Raw genomic sequence first — 21,798 nt, forward strand, 5'->3', positions numbered from 1 at the left:
GCCAATAGACAGCCTGCCGGGCCCTGCACCTACACTTTTCGACACCTAGGTGTCCCTCGTCGATTTGTTTGAGCACTAAGTTCTGCAGACTGTGAGGAATAACGATACGATCTAGCTTGAGGAGGATCCCCTCGACGAATGTCAGGTCGTCCTTCACATTAAAGAACTGAGGGCATTGCTCTTTTTGCCAGCCATTTGCAAGGTGGTGCATTACATGCTGCAGAAGAGGGTCTTTGGCAGTCTCTTCACGAAATCTGATCACTCTTTCATCTGAGGCCGGGAGGTTGCTGGCACACAGCTGCACCTGTGCCTCAATCTGGCGGATGAAGTCAACCTGTTCACAAGGTGAGGTGATGGAGCGGAACAGGGCATCCGCAATTATCAGCTCCTTGCCTGGTGTGTATACTAACTCAAAATCGTACCTTCGGAGTCGAAGGAGAATGTGGTGAAGCCTGGGCGTCATGTCATTCAAGTCCTTATGAATGATATGGACCAAGGGTCTGTGGTCAGTCTCCACTGTGAACGTAGGTAGACCGTAGACGTAGTCATGGAACTTTACAATGCCGGTTAGGAGACCCAGGCACTCTTTTGCTATTTGGGTGTACCTCTGTTCAGTAGGAGTCATGGCCCTTGACGCATAAGCAACTAGAGCCCAGGACGAGGAGTCATCCCTCTGGAGGAGCACCACACCAATGCCGTCCTAGCTTGCGTCCGTGGAGATTTTTGTTTCCCTGTCCGGGTCAAAAACGCTAGTACCAGAGCAGTGGTGAGCTTTGCCTTTAGCTCGAGCCACTCCACTTGATGTGTGGGTTGCCACTGGAATGCAGTGGACTTCTTCACCAGATGCTTGAGAGCCGTGGTGTGTGAGGCCAGGTTGAGAATGAATTTTCCCAAGAAGTTCACCATACCGAGGAAGCGTAGTACCGCCTTTTTGTCTTCCGCGGTCTTCATGGCGTTAATGGCCTTGACCTTGTCCGAATCTGGTCGCACACCCTGCTGCGATATCTGGTCGCCCAAGAACTTGATGGTTGACATGCCAAAGGAGCACTTGGCCTTGTTCAGCTTGAGGCCGTTTGCATGGATATGTCGAAAGACTTGTTTGAGACGAGATATGTGTTCCTCGGGGGTCATGGACCATATGTTTACATCATCTACGTAGACACGCACACCCTCAATGCCCTCCATCATCTGCTCCATGATCCTGTGGAAGATTTCAGAGGCTGAGACAATGCCGAACGGCATACATTTATAACAATACCTGCCAAATGGTGTGTTGAACGTGCAGAGCTTCCTGCTGGACTCGTCCAGTTGTATCTGCCAGAAGCCACGCAATGCATCTAGCTTCGTGAAGAATTTGGCGTGTGCCATCTCACTGGTCAGTTCCTCCCGCTTCGGGATCGGGTAGTGTTCCCGCATTATGTTTTGGTTAAGATCTTTGGGATCTATGCATGTCCACAACTCTCCTGAGGGCTTCTTCACACAGACCATCGAGCTGACCCAGTCAGTCGGTTCCGTCACTTTGGCGATGATGCCCTGGTCTTGGAGCTCCTGTAGCTGTGCCTTTAAACGTTCCTTCAGAGGAGCCGGCACCCGGCGTGGCGCATGGATTACAGGCGTGGCATCAGGCCGGAGTAGGATCTTGTAGCAGTATGGTCGAGTGCCCATTCCATCAAACACATCCGGATATTGAGCAAGGATGTCATCAATGTCAGCCTGAAGATCCACATTGGAAGAAGACATTTTTTTAAAAAGCTTTTTTAAAATAAAATTAGATTACCCAATTATTTTTTCCAATTAAGGGGCAATTTAGTGTGGCCAATCCACCTACTCTGCACGTTTTTGGGTTGTGGGGGCGAAACCCACGCAAACACAGGGAGAATGTGCAGACTCCACACGAACAGTGACCCAGAGCCGGGATCGAACCTGGGACCTCAGCGCCGTGAGGCAGCTGTGCTAACCACTAGGCTACCGTGCTGCCCTACATTGGAAGAAGACATGGCACGGACTCGCTGTACGAGGTTGAGTAGCTTGCATGCATGGGCACCGAGCAGGGATGCCTTATCAGGCTTGACGATTTTGAATCGCAGTGTGACATTGATGGTCTTGTTGGAGACGAATAGATGACAAGATCCTAGTGCAGTTTGGCATTGCCATTATAATAAAGGAGGTGGCGGAAGAATTTTGGGTTGCTTTTTAATGCGGTCAAAATCAGCTTGAGAGATGGGATTGGCAGAAGCACCAGTGTCCAGCTTGAACTGGATGCTGCAGTGATTTACTTGTATGACAGCACGCCATTCGTACGCGGAATCCACATTGAGGATAGAAGTCGTCTTGCTGAGTTTGAAGAGGCATACTCACATGTAGTGATGATGCCCACACGATAGGAGGACTCCAGGCAGTCGTCCTCCGGATTCGTAGTGCTACCAGGATCAGAATCCAGTAAACCTTGCTGTACACATCGAACGCGCTTGCGTTGGAATTGGGATTGCTGGACCTTGACTGGTGGGGCAGACCTGCTCAAGGCTGCATAATGTCCAGGCTTCCTGCAATTTAAACATCGCCTGCCTTTTGCAGGGCATTGCCGTTTTAAGTGGACGGTGCCGCAGTTCGGGCACGTCATGACGGCGACATCGTTACGCTCTGTGCGTCATCGCACATGCGCAGTGCGGTCAGCCGACGTTCGCACATGCGCAGCTTGGTTTTCAGCCGCTTCATTCTCCCGTTCGTGTTGCGCGTGCGTGGGGGCCCCGGGAAAAGTGCGCAAAATGGCCGCTTTCATCGATACTGAGGCGCTGCATCTGGGCGATGGCCTGTACACTCTCTGCCTCGTGGGAGGCAAGTTTTTCATATTCTGCCGATTTGAGACAGGAGTATCGATTTCTCGCTTGCTCATGCACTTTACACGTCTCGATTGCGACTGGCAGGGTCATGAGCTTAATTTTGAGGAGTTGCTCCTGCAAGGAATCGGAGTGCACCCCAAACACGATCTGATCCCTGATCATGGAATCAGCGTGTGCACCATAATTGCAGGACTGCGCTAATATACGGAGATGAGTTAGAAAGGATTGGAACGGTTCATCCTTACCCTGAAGGCGTTGCTGGAAGATATAGCGCTCAAAGCTCTCGTTTGTTTCGACTTCACAGTGACTGTCGAACTTCTCCAAAACGGTCTTGAATTTGGTCTTGTCCTGGCCGTCGGTAAAATTAAGCGAGTTGAAAATCTGGGTGGCTTGGTCCCCCGCAGTTGATAAGAGCAGCGCAATTTTTCAGGCATCGGACGCATCCTTGAGGTCAGAGGCCTCAATGTAGAGAAGGAACCTCTGCTTGAAGACCCGCCAGTTGGTGCCGAGATTGCCGGAGATCCGTAGCTGTGGAGGGGCCTGGATCTTCTCCATGCCGCTGGATGGCACTTGCTGGTCGTCACGGAATCACTCGAGGTAAACCACTTAGAGAAAGTAGACTACTGGTGCCATGTCGTGTTATTCACCCTGGGGTAACACGGACTGCAACTGGATGCAGTTGTACTTGAAAGTAGACTCCAAACTTTGGTGTTGGTTCAATACGTTTTATTGAACTTCTTGAGCAGTGCACACAGTTCGCTGTGGGTTGACACTCTACTAATCTAAGCCTGCTAACTATAACTTTCTAGACCAGACTAGCTCTGAGCCACGTGTAGAAGGTGCGAACTGATATATACACCCTGACTGTCACTACAGTTGTCACCAGTGGAAAGAGGCAGAGTGTTGATGCCTCGTGTGTTTTATAGTGGGAGACCACCTTCTAGTGTTCTGCCTGGTGATTGGTTGTGTTTTGTCCTGTGTGTTGATTGGCTATACTGGGTGTCTGTCACTGCCTGTCTATATCTCATTATGTGCATGAGTGCATATCATGACATTTCCAACATTTAGGGAAATGGGAGCTCACACAGACCTGGATGTCAGGCAACCAGTCCCCTAACACAGTAAGCAGTGAATTGGTGAGGGCCGGAAGTGGATGTGTAGAGTTAGGCATCATTTAAATCAACTAGGGTGATCACATGTCTGCAGATGATGCCGTCAAGCATATTAGATGAGGAAGGAAGGGTCATGGATACATCCTTGGGGGCACTCTAAAGGGCTGCAGAAGCAGAAAAATAAGCAAAATAAGCAATTAGTGAAAATGCTTTGGCCACCATCAGATAGGCAAGAATGGAACAAATGGATAGCAGAAGAGGTACTTGGGAAAGATGACGTGTTTGACACGATCCAAGATTGGAGGGAGATCGAGGAGGATCATGGACAAGTTATTCGTATCTCTGTCAGTCTGCATAAAGAAAATTCCCAGACCAGGTGTGGTAAACCACTGTGTTCTGATATTAGAGGTTGTACGGTAGAACCTGCACTACAGGTTCACCTGGGGCCCCTGCATGCTAGCTCCACCCAGGAACCGGGTTATAAATATGCGTGGCCTCCAGCACGCAGCCATTTTGTCAGCTGCTGTGGGAGGCCACACATCTGATACTAATAAAGCCTCAGTTTGTATTCAACTTCGTCTCCAGTCAAATTGATCGTGCCTCAATTTATTCGTATCAGATTCAGAAGATGGACCTCCGGATTAAACCAGATCGACTGCAGCTGGATCCACACGCAAGCGACGCCAGAAAGGACTTCCAGCACTGGCTAGCTTGTTTTGAAGCGTATATCAACGCGGCGCCGACCCCTGTTCCAGAGGCTCAGAAGATTCAAATATTGTACTCCAGACTCAGCTCCAAAGTCTTCCCGCTGATCCAGGATGCGCCCAATTACGCTGATGCCATGACTCGACTCAAAGAAAATTATGAGCAGAAGACGAACACGCTTTTCGCCAGACACGCGCTCGCAACGCGTACTCAACTACCTGGTGAGTCAATCGAGGACTTCTGGAGGGCCCTGATCCCACTAGTTCGGGACTGTGACTGCCAGGACGTTACAGCTAAGGAGCACTCAGATCTCCTTATGTGGGATGCTTTTGTAACTGAGATTGGGTCTGATGTTATCAGGCAGCGGCTCCGAGAAGGGGCCACGCGCGACCTCGCAGAGACTAAAACACTACCGCTTTCCATGACGGTCACCCTGCGCAATGTCCAGTCCTACGCCCCCAACCGCGTGACCCACGCCTCCTACGCTTCATGGGGCCCCACAGGCAGCCCCAGCGGGGGCACTACCCACCCAATACGCCTGCGTTACGTGCCAGCCAGTGATCTCCGGGGGGTCCCGATGCTATTTTTGCGGCCAGCAAAAACACCCCCGCCAACGTTGCCCGGCCCGCGCTGCCCTTTGTAAGGCCTGCGGGAAGAAGAGCCACTTCGCAGCGGTGTGCCAGGCCCGCTCAGCGGCCGCGGTCGCCCCCACCAACCCCCGGTCACGGACAATGGGCGCCGCTATCCTCCTCTCCCCCTCAGGCCATGTGAGAGCAATGGACAACCGCACAACTTCTCCCCCGCACAACACGTGCGTTTCATGGGCGCCGCTATTTTGTGATCCCCAGGACCTCCGGGCACCGCCATCTTGTCCACCCCGCAGCACATGGATACCAACGGCGTTTCAGGACCCCAACTCAACGGTTGCCTCACTACCCGACGATCAACCACGGCTCGCATCCACGGCGATCGACCAGTCCCGACCATATACTCTGACCAACGCATCCACCAGCGTGAAAGTCAACGGCCACGTGACCTCCTGCCTACTGGACTCCGGGAGCACCGAGAGCTTTATATATCCAAATACGGTAAGGCGCTGCTCACTTAAGGTACACCCTACCAATCAAAGTATCTCCCTGGCTTCCGGATCCCATCGCGTAGCGATCCGGGGGTACTGCACGGTCATGCTCACAGTCCAAGGCGTAGAGTTCCACGGTTTTCGCCTCTACGTCCTCCCGAACCTCTGCGCTGCACTTATCCTTGGCCTGGACTTCCAGTGCAATCTCCAGAGCCTGACCCTTAAATTCGGCGGACCCTTACCACCCGTCACTGTGTGCGGCCTCGCAACCCTAAAGGTCGATCCTCCTTCCCTCTTTGCCAATCTAACTCCAGATTGCAAACTTGGCGCCACCAGGAGCAGACGGTATAGCACTCAGGATAAGGCCTTCATCAGGTCTGAGGTCCAGCGGTTGCTTCGGGGGGTGTAATCGAGGCCAGCAACCCCTGGAGAGCCCAAGTGGTAGTGGTTAAGTCTGCAGAGAAAAACCGAATGGTCATGGACTACAACCAGACCCATCAACAGATACACGCAGCTTGACGCGTACCCCCTCCCACGCATATCTGACATGGTTAACCAGATTGTACAGTACCGGGTCTTCTCAACGGTGGACCTGAAATCCACTTACCACCAGCTCCCCATCCGTAAATCGGACCGGCCATACACTGCCTTCGAGGCAGGCGGCCGGCTATATCACTTCCTTAGGGTCCCCTTCGGCGTCACCAATGGAGTTTCGGTCTTCCAAAGGGAGATGAACCGAATGGTCGACCTGTACGGCTTGCAGGCCACGTTTCCGTATCTAGCCAATGTGACCATCTGCGACCATGATCAGCTGGACCACGACACCAACCTCTCTAAATGTCTCCGCACCGCCACTCTCCTCAACCTCACGTACAACAAGGAGAAGTGTGTGTTCCGTACAAACCGCTTAGCCATCCTTGGCTACGTAGTCCAGAACAAAGTTCTGGAGCCCGATCCCGACCGCATGCGCCCCCTCATGGAGCTCCCCCTCCCCCACTGTCCCAAGACCCTCAAACGCTGCCTGGGGTTCTTCTCATATTACGCACAGTGGGTCCCAAACTATGTGGACAAGGCCCGCCCACTCATACAGTCCACTCTTTTCCCCCTGACGGCCAAGGCCCAACAGGCTTTCGCCCGGATCACAGCTGATATTGCCAAAGCTGGAATGCACGCTGTAAACGAAACACTTCCGTCCCAAGTAGAAAGCGACGCATCGGACATCACCCTTACCGCCACCCTCAACCAGGCAGGCAGGCCCGTGGCATTCTTTTCCCGCACCCTCCATGCCTCTGAAATTCGGCACTCATCCGTCGAAAAGGAGGCCCAGGCTGTGCGGCATTGGAGGCATTACCTAGCCGGCAGGAGATTCACTCTCCTCACTGACCAATGGTCGGTAGCCTTCATGTTCAACAACACACAGCGGGGCAAGATCAAAAATAATAAAATCTTGCGGTGGGGAATCGAGCTCTCCACCTATAATTACGAGATTAAGTATCGCCCTGGCAAACTCAACGAGCCCCCAGACACCCTATCCCGAGGTACATGTGCCAGCGCACAGGTAGACCGACTCAGGGCCCTGCACGACAGCCTTTGTCACCCAGGGGTCACTCGGTTGTACCACTTCATTGAGGCACAAAATTTGCCCTACTCCGTCGAGGAAGTAAGGACGATCACCAAGGACTGCCAGGTCTGTGCAAGCCGCACTTCTACCGGCCGGACCGCGCGCACCTGGTGAAGGCCTACCGCCCCTTTGAACGCCTCAGCGTGGATTTCAAAGGCCCCCTCCCCTCCTCCAATCGACACACATATTTCCTCAGTGTGATCGATGAATACTCCCGGTTTCCCTTCGCCATCCCATGTCCTGACATGACGTCTGCCACCGTCATTAAAGCCCTTAATTCTATCTTCACTCTGTTCAGCTTCCCCGCCTACATCCACAGTGACAGGGGATCCTCATTCATGAGTGATGAGCTATGTCAGTTCCTGCTCAGCAGGGGTATCGCCTCCAGCAGAACGACGAGCTACAACCCCTGGGTAAATGGACAGGTAGAAAGGGAGAATGGGACGGTATGGAGGGCCGTCCAGCTGGCCCTACAGTCCAGAAATCTCCCGGCCTCCCGCTGGCAAGAGGTCCTCCCTGATGCACTACGTTCCATTCGCTAATTACTCTGCACTGCTACCAACAGTACACCGCATGAACGTCTTTTTGCCTTCCCCAGGAAGTCCCCAGGTATCGCTCCCAACTTGGCTCACAGCTCTGGGAACCGTGCTTCTCCGTAAACATGTGCGGCTCCACAAGGCAGATCCATTGGTGGAAAGGGTGCACCTGCTCCACGCAAACCCACAGTACGCCTACGTGGCGTTCCCGACGGCCGCCAGGATACCGTCTCCCTCAGGGACCTGGCACCAGCAGGTTCCACCCCCACACCATCCCTGTCACCCCCGGTGCCACCCTCCCCTCCCCCGCCGCCCCCATCACCCCCCCCCCCCCCCTCTAGGACCGTCCGTCCTCCCCCTGCCCACCCCCGTTGATGAAGAGGATTTCGGCACGCTCCCGGAGTCAACTTCGACCTCGACAGCACCAACATCGCTGGCTCCACTTCGTCGATCCCAGAGGACGATCAAGGCGCCGGACCGGCTGAACCTCTGACCAGCCTGCCGGATGACCAGAGACATTTTTTTTACTGCTCTGTAAATATTAAAAATTGCTAATTGTATATAGTTATCCACCACCCCTGCCGGACTCAATTTTAACAGGGGGTGAATGTGGTAAACCATGTGTGCTGATATTGGAAGTTATACGGTAGAACCTGCACTACAAGTTCACCTGGGCCCCTGCATGCTAACTCCGCCCTGAAGCCGGGTTATAAATATGCGTGGCCTCCAGCTCGCAGCCATTTCGTCAGCTGCTGTGGGAGGCCACACATCTGATAAGCCTCAGTTTGGATTCAACTTCGTCTCCAGTCAAATTGATCATGCCTCACCAGGTAATTTCAGAACATCACAGCCAAGGTCGAGCCCACCCTGGCGTCCTAACGCGCGTTTTTTTAATCCCGTGTCCCAGACAAGCTGGAAGAGGGGCAACTTTTTTTGCTTCGAGGTTCCAAGACTAACTGTAGTGTTCACTGGTGCTACTTTGGCCCCATAGCAGCTAAATCGACAGAGACTGGGTTGCAGAATGTTTTCACATTTGGTCATGTTGGCAGTGCAGTACCCCTTTAACGCCGGTAGGTAGAGGCCGGCAATGCAATCTAGCTGCTGCCCACAGTAAAATGAAAGTTAGAGAAAATGCGAGACTGCAGAGAAAAAATAATCTACTGCATTTTCTCTTGAACCAGGTGCACGAGGGCATTCTATTCCAAAGTCTCTACATATCCCCACCCACTGTGTGTGTGAGTGTATGTATGAGGCCCTTGTGCTTCCTCTGAATGCACTGACTGGTTACTGGCAAGTGTTGCGCTCTATCCGCGTCTTTGCAACACCGAGCGCGCTCTGCACCTACCATTGTTGAAGAGAGTCTGCAGGGAGCAACACTCGAATGCACGGAGAGGAGAGCAAACAGCGCCCTGGGCCCCGGCGTACGGCTGAACATTAACCAACTCATCGTCCCCCTGCTCACTCCTGGCGCTTTCGGTCTTCACCGAGCAAAGTCCCTCGGATCGAGGGGGCACGTCCAACTGCCTTTTTCCAATGGGGGGGGGGGGGGAATCGGACAATGGTTACCAACTGCATATAATAAAATACTTCATTTAAAAAACATCAGTCAGGCTTGTTTGAAAGAAAGGTGTACCGAATCCCCGTCCCTCTAGAGGGAGTAGTTTGCGCATTATGCCCCTTTGGTGTGTTGGAATAATTACCATAGAATCCCACTTTATTAACAGGCAGAGCAGGATTTCCAAACCTCACTACAGCCTTTTGATCTCCCAAAGTACTGAAGGAACCCCTGAGAAAAGTTCTTATTGTGTTGAAGAGCCAAACCACCAAAAAAATAACGTTTTTTGAGCAATGGGTACAAACAGACAAAAGCCTAATTTATCGAAGTATTTTCCACTTTTTTTACTTATAAAGTCGCCATAGTCCCAGATGATCATTAGCTGTTTTCCCCTTCATGGGGGTGAGCTGACTGGTGGCGATTTAACCTGAGGATCACCAGTCCTCTGGTGAGGGGCAAGGTTGAGAAGGAAATTAATAACCTCAGACTACAGGAATTGACCCGCTGTTGACCTTGCTTTGCATCACTAACTAACTGTCCAGCCAACTGAGCCAACCAGTCCCCGCTTATATATGCTCACACATTTTGTATAATTAAAAAGTTATCTTATTTAAATATAGACTTGCGTCTTACTGTTGTCATTTTTGATGGAGGGAAATGTAACTGCTTCTTTGGGTCAAATGGGAAGAGAGCTGCTGGTACCTCATATGGATATACACACTTTCCTCTCACACACACACAGTTTCCTCACACACACACACTCACCTCTCCAGCCTGACCACTCCAGGCCTGGGGCCCTGACTGCTCTTCCCCACCCCCTGACTGCTCCTCCCCACCCCTGGGCCCTGACCGCTCTTCCCCACCCCCGGGCCCTGACCACTCTTCCCCATCCCTGGGCCCAACCACGCTTCCCCACCCCTGGGCTCAACTGCTCTTCCCTACTCCACTGTCATTCTGATCTGCACAATTTGAATTTCAATCAATGGGAAGAGTTGGAAACAGCACAAAACTCAAACTGTACAGATCTGCCTGGCCTCCAGCGGAACACAGTTTGGGAGCCCCTGGGATAGAGAATCTCTGGCATCTTACAATGCGCTAAGAGAAACGTGGGAAATCTGGTCAGGCTTTACATGAACATGAAACAAGTGCACATTTCAATTAGCATGTGTTAGGTGTTATATGAATTCAAATCTAACAGTTAAAAAGATAGCGGTTATGGCATATTCCTATCTGGGCAAAGCAATATCTTTGCCTAATATTCAGATTAATTTTCCAGCAGGCAGACAGTGGACAAGAACAGAAATCACAAATTAATTTTCCCTTTCTGAAGTTTAACGTGCCAATGCAATTGTCGTATTCCTACAACCACCTGGGCGAGAACAGCTAATCTGGTACAGACCAGAGTCCAAACCTTCAGCTTTCTGCATTAGTCCATTGGTATTGTCTTTTAACCACAAAGACATTTCATGGTACTTACTGAAAAAAGTTCAAACATTTCTAAATGCTGTATCATTCCACCACAACAGTGTTGACAAATGTGAGGTTATCCATTTTGGTAGGAATAACAGCAAAAGGGATTATTATTTAAATGATAAAATATTAAAACATGCTGCTGTGCAGAGAGACCTGGGTGTGCTAGTGCATGAGTCGCAAAAAAATGGTTTACAGGTGCAACAGGTGATTAAGAAGGCAAATGGAGGACTTCCGGGTGCGGCGATGACCAGCTGAGTCGCACGTTTCGGCAGCTCCTGGTGAAACGGACTTTTGGGCTCTTGATAGGAGACCCAACGGCAATTTTGAAGGCTAAAAACACTGTGCGGTAAACCAGAAGGGAATCCCCCCTGGATACGGATGAAAAAAGGAGGAGAAAGTGGCCGGATTGTAGTGGATCCTTTAGAACAGCGGCAAGGAAGGCAAGCAAAAACCAAGATGGCGTCGGAAGGTGGCAGTTTAACATGGGGCCCTGAACAACAAGAGTTCTTGAAATGCTGTGTGGAAGAGCTCAAAAAGGAAATGAAGAAAGAGCTGTTGGCCCCGATACTACAGGCGATCGAAGGGCTAAAGGAGGAACAAAAGACCCAGGAGCGGGAGCTTCGGGTCGTGAAGGCAAAGGCAGCCGAGAATGAGGATGACATACAGGGACTGGTGGTGAAGACAGAGATGCATGAGGCACATCAGAAACGATGTGTGGAAAGGTTGGAGGCACTGGAGAACAACGCAAGGAGGAACAACCTGAGGATTCTTGGTCTTCCTGAAGGTGCGGAGGGAGCGGACGTCGGGGCATATGTGAGCACGATGCTGCACTCGTTAATGGGAGCGGAGGCCCCGGCGGGTCCGTTGGAGGTGGAGGGAGCATACCGAGTGATGGTGCGAGGACCGAGAGCAGGAGAAATTCCCAGAGCCATAGTGGTGAGATTCCTCCATTTTAAGGATGGAGAAATGGTCCTTAGATGGGCAAAGAAAACTCGGAGCAGTAAATGGGAGAACGCGGTGATTCGCGTTTATCAAGACTGGAGTGCGGAGGTGGCGAGAAGGAGGGCGAGCTTTAATCGGGCCAAGGCGGTGCTTCATAAAAAGAAGATAAAATTTGGAATGCTGCAACCGGCAAGACTGTGGATCACATATCGAGGGAGGCACCAATACTTTGAGACGGCGGATGAAGCGTGGACTTTTATTGTGGAAGAAAAACTGGAATGAGCGGGTTATTAAAAAGAACGTTTGAACAAAGTGGTGGGGCGAATGTGGGGGGCGAAGAGGGGGGTTAAAAAGGGGGGAAAGAGGAGTTTTATGTACTAATCCTGCGATGTGGTAACTTTTCTCTCTTCCACAGGTGGTGATGGGGGAGGAGGGGAGGTGGAGGAGATGGGGCGTTGGCCATTGGGGTGGGGCCAAGGGAGAAGCGCGGGCTTGGTTCCCGCGCTATGATAATCATGGCGGGAATAGAGAAGCAGGAAGGAGGGGGCGTCGCACGGTGCGAGCCAAGGTCACGGGGGGAAGCCGAGGTCGGCCAGAGTTTGCTGACTTCTGGGAGCAACATGGGGGGAGTAATTACGCTAGCGGGGGATCTAGCGGGGGGGGGGGGGGGGGGAATTACTGGGTTGCTGCTGCTGGGGAGAGGGGGGAGCTGGTATGGGAGGGGATAGGCAGGGGGCACCGCCTGGGGGAGATACAGCTGCGTGGGAACCGGGTGAGGAGCTGGAAAAAGGGGATGGCTAATCGACAAGAGGGGGGGGGTCGGAAGCCCTCCAACCCGGCTGATCACGTGGAACGTGAGAGGGCTGAACGGGCCGATAAAGAGGGCACGGGTACTCGCACACCTTAAGAAACTTAAGGCAGATGTGATTATGTTACAGGAAACGCACCTGAAACTGATAGACCAGGTTAGGCTACGCAAAGGATGGGTGGGGCAGGTGTTCCATTCGGGGCTAGATGCGAAAAACAGGGGGGTGGCTATATTAGTGGGGAAGCGGGTAATGTTCGAGGCAAAGACTATAGTGGCGGATAACGGGGGCAGATACGTGATGGTGAGTGGCAAACTACAGGGGGAGACGGTGGTTTTGGTAAACGTATATGCCCCGAACTGGGATGATGCCAATTTTATGAGGCGGATGCTAGGACGCATTCCGGACCTAGAGATGGGAAAGCTGATAATGGGGGGAGATTTTAATATGGTGTTGGAACCAGGGCTGGATAGGTCGAAGTCCAGGACTGGAAGGAGGCCGGCAGCAGCCAAGGTACTTAAAGATTTTATGGAGCAGATGGGAGGTGTAGACCCATGGTGATTTAGCAGACCTAGGAGTAAGGAGTTCTCGTTTTTCTCCTATGTCCATAAAGTCTACTCGCGAATAGACTTTTTTGTGCTGGGTAGGGCATTGATCCCGAAGGTGAGGGGAACGGAGTATACGGCTATAGCCATTTCGGATCACGCTCCACACTGAGTGGACTTGGAGATAGGGGAGGAAACAGGAGGGCGCCCACCCTGGAGAATGGACATGGGACTAATGGCAGATGAGGGGGTGTGTCTAAGGGTGAGGGGGTGCATTGAAAAGTACTTGGAACTCAATGATAATGGGGAGGTCCAGGTGGGAGTGGTCTGGGAGGCGCTGAAGGCGGTGGTTAGAGGGGAGCTGATATCAATAAGGGCACATAAAGGGAAGCAGGAGAGTAAGGAACGGGAGCGGTTGCTGCAAGAACTTTTGAGGGTGGACAGACAATATGCGGAAGCACCGAGGAGGGACTGTACAGGGAAAGGCAAAGGCTACATGTAGAATTTGACTTGCTGACTACGGGCACTGCAGAGGCACAATGGAGGAAGGCACAGGGTGTACAGTACGAATATGGGGAGAAGGCGAGCAGGTTGCTGGCACACCAATTGAGGAAAAGGGGAGCAGCGAGGGAAATAGGGGGAGTGAGGGATGAGGAAGGAGAGATGGAGCGGGGAGCGGAGAGAGTGAATGGAGTGTTCAAGACATTTTATAAAAAATTATATGAAGCTCAACCCCCGGATGGGAGGGAGAGAATGGTGGGTTTTTGGATCGGCTGGAATTTCCCAAGGTGGAAGAGCAGGAAAGGGTGGAACTGGGAGCACAGATCGAGGTAGAAGAAGTGGTGAAAGGAATTAGGAGCATGCAGGCGGGAAAGGCCCCGGGACCGGATGGATTCCCAGTCGAATTCTATAGAAAATATGTGGACTTGCTCGCCCCGGTATTGACGAGGACCTTTAATGAGGCAAAGGAAAGGGGACAACTGCCCCCGACTATGTCTGAAGCAACGATATCGCTTCTCTTAAAGAAGGAAAAGGACCCGCTACAATGCGGGTCCTATAGACCTATTTCCCTCCTAAATGTAGATGCCAAGATCCTGGCCAAGGTAATGGCAATGAGAATAGAGGAATGTGTCCCGGGGGTGGGCCACGAGGACCAAACTGGGTTTGTGAAGGGGAGACAGCTAAACATGAATACACGGAGGCTGTTAGGGGTAATGATGATGCCCACACCAGAGGGGGAAATGGAGATAGTAGTGCCGATGGATGCCGAGAAAGCATTTGATAGAGTGGAGTGGGATTATTTGTGGGAGGTGTTGAGGAGATTTGGTTTTGGAGAGGGGTATGTTAGATGGGTGCAGCTGTTGTATAGGGCTCCGATGGTGAGCGTGGTCACGAATGGACGGGGATCTGCATATTTTCGGCTCCATAGAGGGACAAGGCAGGGATGCCCTCTGTCCCCATTATTGTTTGCACTGGCGATTGAGCCCCTGGCGATAGCGTTGAGGGGTTCCAAGAAGTGGAGGGGAGTACTTAGAGGAGGAGAAGAACACCGGGTATCTTTGTATGCAGACGATTTGTTACTATATGTGGCAGACCCGGCGGAGGGGATGCCAGAAATAATGCGGATACTTGGGGAGTTTGGGGATTTTTCAGGGTATAAATTGAACATGGGGAAAAGTGAGTTGTTTGTGGTGCATCCAGGGGAGCAGAGTAGAGAAATAGAGGACCTACCATTGAGAAAGGTAACAAGGGACTTTCGTTACCTGGGGATCCAGATAGCCAAGAATTGGGGCACATTGCATAGGTTAAATTTAGCGCGGTTGGTGGAACAAATGGAGGAGGATTTCAAGAGATGGGATATGGTATCCCTGTCACTGGGAGGGAGGGTGCAGGCGGTTAAGATGGTGGTCCTCCCGAGATTCCTCTTTGTGTTTCAGTGCCTCCCGGTGGTGATCACGAAGGCTTTTTTTAAAAGGATTGAAAAGAGCATCATGGGTTTTGTGTGGGCTGGGAAGACCCCGAGAGTGAGGAAGGGATTCTTACAGCGTAGCAGGGATAGGGGGGGGCTGGCACTACCGAGCCTAAGTGAGTATTATTGGGCCGCTAATATTTCAATGGTGAGTAAGTGGATGGGAGAGGAGGAGGGAGCGGCGTGGAAGAGATTAGAGAGGGCGTCCTGTAGGGGGACTAGCCTACAGGCTATGGTGACAGCCCCATTGCCGTTCTCACCGAGGAACTACACCACAAGCCCGGTGGTGGTGGCTACACTGAAGATTTGGGGGACAGTGGAGACGGCATAGGGGAAAGACTGGAGCCTCGGGGGGGGTCCCCGATAAGAAACAACCATAGGTTTGCCCCGGGGGGAATGGATGGGGGATATGGAATGTGGCAAAGAGCAGGAAAAACGCAACTGAAAGATCTGTTTGTGGATGGGAAGTTCGCGAGTCTGGGAGCGCTGACCGAGAAATATGGGTTGCCCCAAGGGAATGCATTCAGGTATATGCAACTGAGGGCTTTTGCGAGGCAACAGGTGAGGGAATTCCCGCAGCTCCCGACACAAGAGGTGCAGGACAGAGTGATCTCAAAGACATGGGTGGGGGATGGTAAGGTGTCAGATATATATAGGGAAATGAGGGACGAAGGGGAGACTATGGTAGATGAACTAAAAGGGAAATGGGAAGAAGAGCTGGGGGAGGAGATCGAGGAGGGGCTGTGGGCAGATGCCCTAAGCAGGGTAAACTCGTCGTCCTCGTGTGCAAGGCTAAGCCTGATTCAGTTTAAGGTATTACACAGGGCGCATATGACTGGAGCACGGCTCAGTAAACGTTTTGGGGTGGAGGATAGGTGTGCGAGGTGCTCGAGAAGCCCAGCGAATCATACCCATATGTTTTGGTCATGCCCGGCACTACAGGGGTTTTGGATGGGGGTGACAAAGGTGCTTTCAAAAGTAGTGGGGGTCCGGGTCGAACCAAGCTGGGAGTTGGCTATATTTGGGGTTGCACAAGAGCCGGGAGTGCAGGAGGCGAGAGAGGCCGATGTTTTGGCCTTTGCGTCCCTAGTAGCCCGGCGCAGGATATTGCTAATGTGGAAAGAAGCCAAGCCCCCGGGGGTGGAGACCTGGATAAATGACATGGCAGGGTTTATAAAGCTAGAGCGGATTAAGTTCGTTCTAAGGGGGTCGGCTCAAGGGTTCACCAGGCGGTGGCAACCGTTCGTCGAATACCTCGCAGAAAGGGGGGGAGGAGGAACCAGAAGGACTCTTAGGGTTGTTAATATATACTGTATAATATGTATAGGTCGTTGCTACAGATAATTATATATTGGACTGTTAAATTATATTTTTGGAGAGTGTTACTTGTGATAAGGCAGTTGCCAATTAGGGTTAGTTTTCATTTTTGTTATTTATTACTTATTCATTTTCTGTTTATAAAATAGGTCATTGTTATTTGTGTTGTTATAATATTGTGTAAAGGACGCACAATGTTGGTTGACCAAAAATTTTCAATAAAATATTTTTTTTAAAAAAGAAGGCAAATGGAATTTTGTCCTTCATTGCTAGAGGGATGGAGTTTAAGACTAGGGCGGTTCTGCTGCAATTGTATAAGGTGTTAGTGAGGCCACACCTGGAGTATTGTGTTCAGTTTTGGTCTCCTTACTTGAAAAAGGATGTACTGGCACTGGAGGGTGTGCAGAGGAGATTCACTAGATTAATCCCAGAGCTGAAGGGGTAGGATTACGAGGAGAGGTTGAGTAGACTGGGACTGTACTCGTTGGAATCTAGAAGGATGAGGGGGGATCTTATAGAAACATATAAGATTATGAAGGGAATAGATAGGATAGATGCGGGCAGGTTGTTTCCACTGGCGGGTGAAAGCAGAACTAGGGGGCATAGCCTCAAAATAAGGGGAAGTAGATTTAGGACTGAGTTTAGGGGGAACGTCTTCACCCAAAGGGTTGTGAATCTATGGCATTCCTTGCCCAGTGAAGCAGTAGAGGCTCCTTCATTAAATGTTTTTAAGATAAAGATAGATAGTTTTTTGAAGAATAAAGGGATTAAGGGTTATGGTGTTCGGGCCGGAAAGTGGAGCTGAGTCCACAAAAGATCAGCCATGATCTCAATGAATGGTGGAGCAGGCTCGAGGGGCCAGATGGCCTACTCCTGCTCCTAGTTCTTCTGTTCTTATGTTCTTAACAGAAGAGTAATGTATCGGCACCTTGGTTACCTCTCCCAATTTACACGGTGGAGAGTTCACGGTGCATGTGCATTTTGTATTGCTCCACTGGAATCCACATTAGGATTGTTGTTTCATTGGCATCACGGATTTGAACTTAAGCCCAATGTGAAATGGTCACATTTGCAGCTAATAGTAAATGAAGAGAATCAATGGAAGTAAAAGAGACATCTCCAAAATTATACCAAGAGTTGGACTGAAAGTATTTTTTTCTTGGCGGCCTTCGGTCTCATGAGATGGTGGATTGTGCTGTGGTGATCAACTCTGTGTTCAACATTGCCAGGTGTGACTCAGGACCGTCTGGTATGGCATTGCCAGGTGTGACTCAGGACCGTCTGGTATGGCATTGCCAGGTGTGACTCAGGACCGTCTGGTATGGCAGTCTGCTGCATTTGCTGCAGACGAAGGGGCAGGATGAACTGATCTGTTTAATCTGTGATGTGTTGGGTGCTCTGGATCCATGGAAACATACAGGCCACCAACACTTAAAATAGTGCAACACTATTTTATTAAGTTAGAAATTGTTGAACATACTTTCACTGTGGGTTAACACGATGTTAGATTAAACTAAAGACCTATGCCTGTCCTAACCAGTCTATGTACTCAGCACATGGTGAGGACCTGTGCTGTAAGCTGTAAGCTCTGTCCATGTAGGAGGCTGTATCCCGAATGGGCGGGAACTCTGATGCCCCCTGTCTTAATAGTGTGTGTGCTCTAACTGGTGATTGGCTACGGTGTTGTGTGTGTTGATTGGTCTTGCTGTGTGTCCATCAGTGTGTGTGTATCTGCACCATGATATACTGGTGTATATTATGACGCTCTGGGCCCTCTTATTGGCCAGCTGAGTTTTCTATGTCTATGCACCTCTTCCAATGTCCTCCAAAAATCCAGCCTCCAGAAGTCATAGGCCACCAGTAGCAGTCTTCCAGTTGTTCGCGTCAATCTTCATATCTCGCTTGCAGGCATGATTGTAGCAGAGGTAATGATGTCCAGCAGGTCATGACACAGTGGCTAGTTCACTGTACAGAATGTATTTGGGAACGTGGCCGTCATCAATTTGATGAATCTGGCTGAGCCAGTTCAGACATTGTTGGTTTAGCAATGAGTGTGCACTGATGGCAGTAGCGTACTCCAGGATCTCTGTTGGTGCCATTGTCCTGCCAAGGATACCTCTCTCCGGAACAGGGAAGTTAGAAACAGAAAACTTATACATGGACCGATAAATGGCAGATTAAATGTAATACGTAAAAGTGTAAAATATTCCACATCGGAAGGAGAAATGGATGACTCATAATATAATAATCTTTATTGTCACAAGTAGGCTTACATTAACACTGCAATGAAGTTATTGTGAAAGGACCCTAGTCGACACATTCCGGTCCCTGTTCGGGTACACAGAGGGAGAAATCAGAATGTCAATATCACATAACAGCACACTTATGGGACTTGTGGGAGGAAACCGGAGCACCCGGAGGAAACCCACGCAGACACAGGGAGAACGTGTAGACTCCACACAGACAGTGACCCAAGCCGGGAATCAAACCTGGGACCCTGGCGCTGTGAAGCAACAGTGCTAACCACTGTGCTATCGTGCGGCCATGTACTGTGTTATCCAACTAACTATTTATGAAATTAAATAAGGCATTGAAGTCCTGGTCATTTCAGCAAGTTTATGTCCAATCAACACAGCAGTGAAGAAACAAAACCAGCAAAATTTGGAACTATATTGTCAAAATAATTGAATATATGTTAAGTGGAAATTCTGTTCTGCTCTTGTCAGACAGCACTTTGACTGCGCCCAGTTCTGGCCATCAAGGCATAAAGTAGACATACAATAGAGGCATTACATAAAAAGTCACAAGACTGATCTTTAGTGGCAAAGATCCGAGTCACTGAAAAATTGCTTGAGGAACTTGAACTTTTAACACTTGGAAGGAGTCTTGATAAGTGATCTTGCTGTCAATATAAGATAGTGAACATAATAAAATAAATAAATCTAGACAATTTATTTAAATTGTGAAAGTGGAATAAGACTCATTTGGAATTCATTAGAGAAAGTTTTTCACACAAAAGTGATTAATACATGGATTGGACTTTCAGATTGAGTAGTGGAGATGAAATGCTGAAATAAGGAAACAATTGGATGTTACAATAGGAGAACATCAGGGCGATTCTGCAAGGTTGCACTAGAGTTGATCATTTATCACAAATTCATGGTATGATACAGCACAGAAGACCTGTCAGAAAGAGCTAATTAATTAGTTTCCCACCCCTGCTCTTTCAATAGCCCAGTATTTATTTCCCTTTTCAAGTATTTATCCAATTCCCTTTTGAAAGTTATTATTGAATCTACTTCCACTACCCTTTAATGCTCAGTATTCCAGATTACAATAGCTTGCTGCTTTAAAAAAATCTGTTGTCATTTAAATAGCCTTTTGAACTTGTCCTACCACCTTCAAAGACTTGTGTATATGCATCTCTAGGTCTCTCGGGTTCTGCACCTCTTTAGAAATTAAAATTATTAATTTATATTGCCTCTCATCAGTCTGCCTAGCAAAGCTTTGCATTCCTCTGCATTTTATTTCATCCACCAAGTTTCTTCCCATTTCACCAGTCTTCGTCTTCCTGAATGAAGCCTGTTTCTGTTCTCAGTGTTCACTACATTACATTTCTGAGTTTCTCATAAGTTGCAAACTTTAAAATTATGACCATATTGCCAAGTCCAGGCCTTACATATACATACTAAAAAAGCAATGATCCAAACAACAATCCCTGGGGACACCACAGCACACCTCCCTCCAGTCTGAAAAACAACAATTTTGGAACCATGCTGCCACTGCCCTTTCAATTATATAGGCTTCAATTTTGCTAACAAGTCTATTATGTGTTACTTTACCAGATGCCCGTGGAAACTCCATGTGCACATCAATCACAGTACCCTCATCTATTCTGTTACATTATCATAGAAAGAACTTGTGATCTTGCGTTTCTGTTATAATATGGTTATCTCATTTGGGTTAACTACCATTACTTAAGTTTGTAAAGACCAACGCTCCACACACCCAGTCAATAGCTACACAACACTTTTTAAAATGTGTAACCTACCCTTATTTGAATCTTCGTTTCATTTGTACCTGCAATATTTTCAAATGTCTAATTTTATATGTAGGTGTAGAATATAATGTGCTGCACCTCAAACTTCGGTCAACTAGCGTTATGGACAACACACTCAAACTCTCAAATTATCGTACAACAACCTCCTTTATTGTATCTTATCAAGTTAGCACAAAGGTATCAAAACTTCACCATAAACGGCATCAAATGCTCTACTGGAGCCATCTGGGATGGCCACTTGCAAAGGATCCTGGGAAATATGGCCATCTGCAAAGGACCATGGGAAATATGGTCAACCCAGGACTCAGACACTCAGTGCTTATGTATATTGGCAACTCAGATAACTAGATGCTATCGTAATCCCCAGCTACTTTGCCTTCTAATGGCCCATTTCCCCAGAACAAAAGACCTGTACTCGGGTAACAGAAACAGAGTCATCGGTGCCACTCCCTTTGCTTAGGGAGCCCAAAAAGCCAAGGTCAATGACCGCTCAGGACACGCCCCACCAACAAGGCACCAACATTTATTGGCCAAAATCGAAGGCAATAATCGAAGCCTGCCAAATTATTGGGTCCAAAGCTAAGGACCGCCCAAAAGAGCACAAAACCCCAGAAGGATAAAGAGAGACACTGCCATGTGTTCAGTCTCTCTTGGCTCCAGCGCTCGGTCTCTCTTGGCCCCGACCTACGCCTAAAACCAAGTGTAAATGTGGACCTGCTGGGCCTGTTGCTGGTGAGAACTTTCAATGAGGCGAGGGAGGACGGGACCCTGCCCCCGACAATGTCCCGGGCGCTGATCCCGTTGATTTTGAAGTGGGATAAGGATCCATTGCAATGTGGATCATATAGGCCGATTTCGCTCCTCAATGTAGACGCTAAGTTGTTGGCGAAGGTGCTGGCTACGAGAATTGAGGACTGTGTCCCGGGGGTGATCCATGAGGACCAGACAGGGTTTGTGAAGGGCAGGCAGTTAAACGCGAATGTGCGGAGGCTCTTAAATGTGATCATGATGCCCTTGGTGGAGGGAGAAGTGGAGGTAGTGGCGGCTATGGACGCGGAGAAGGCCTTTGGTCGGGTGGAGTGGGAGTATCTCTGGGAAGTGCTGGGGAGGTTTGGATTCGGGGAAGGGTTCATAAGATGGGTCAGGCTGTTATATAAGGCCCCAGTGGCGAGTGTGGCTATGAACCGCCGGAGATCGGAGTACTTTAGGTTGTACCGCGGGACGAGGCAGGGGTGTCCC

At 49.8% G+C, this 21,798-nt stretch overlaps 1 protein-coding gene across 2 annotated transcripts in view; it reads right to left on the minus strand.

The window, feature by feature from the left end:
* Positions 1-9,539, minus strand: part of LOC140427008 (pterin-4-alpha-carbinolamine dehydratase 2-like) — a 140,999-nt gene extending 131,460 nt beyond the window's left edge. Inside the window, exon 1 of one of the 2 annotated variants that reach the window (XR_011948360.1) lies at positions 9,238-9,539. Coding sequence is in view for 1 of the 2 variants with exons in the window: in XM_072512389.1 (XP_072368490.1) it covers positions 9,238-9,339 (102 nt within the window). In the remaining variant the exon portion in view is untranslated. The remainder of the gene's footprint in view (positions 1-9,237) is intronic. The other variant, XM_072512389.1, reaches the window with a different exon arrangement.
* Positions 9,540-21,798: the final 12,259 nt, after the last annotated feature.

This window comes from Scyliorhinus torazame, chromosome 7 (assembly GCF_047496885.1).
Source record: "Scyliorhinus torazame isolate Kashiwa2021f chromosome 7, sScyTor2.1, whole genome shotgun sequence".
Lineage (NCBI taxonomy): Eukaryota > Metazoa > Chordata > Chondrichthyes > Carcharhiniformes > Scyliorhinidae > Scyliorhinus > Scyliorhinus torazame.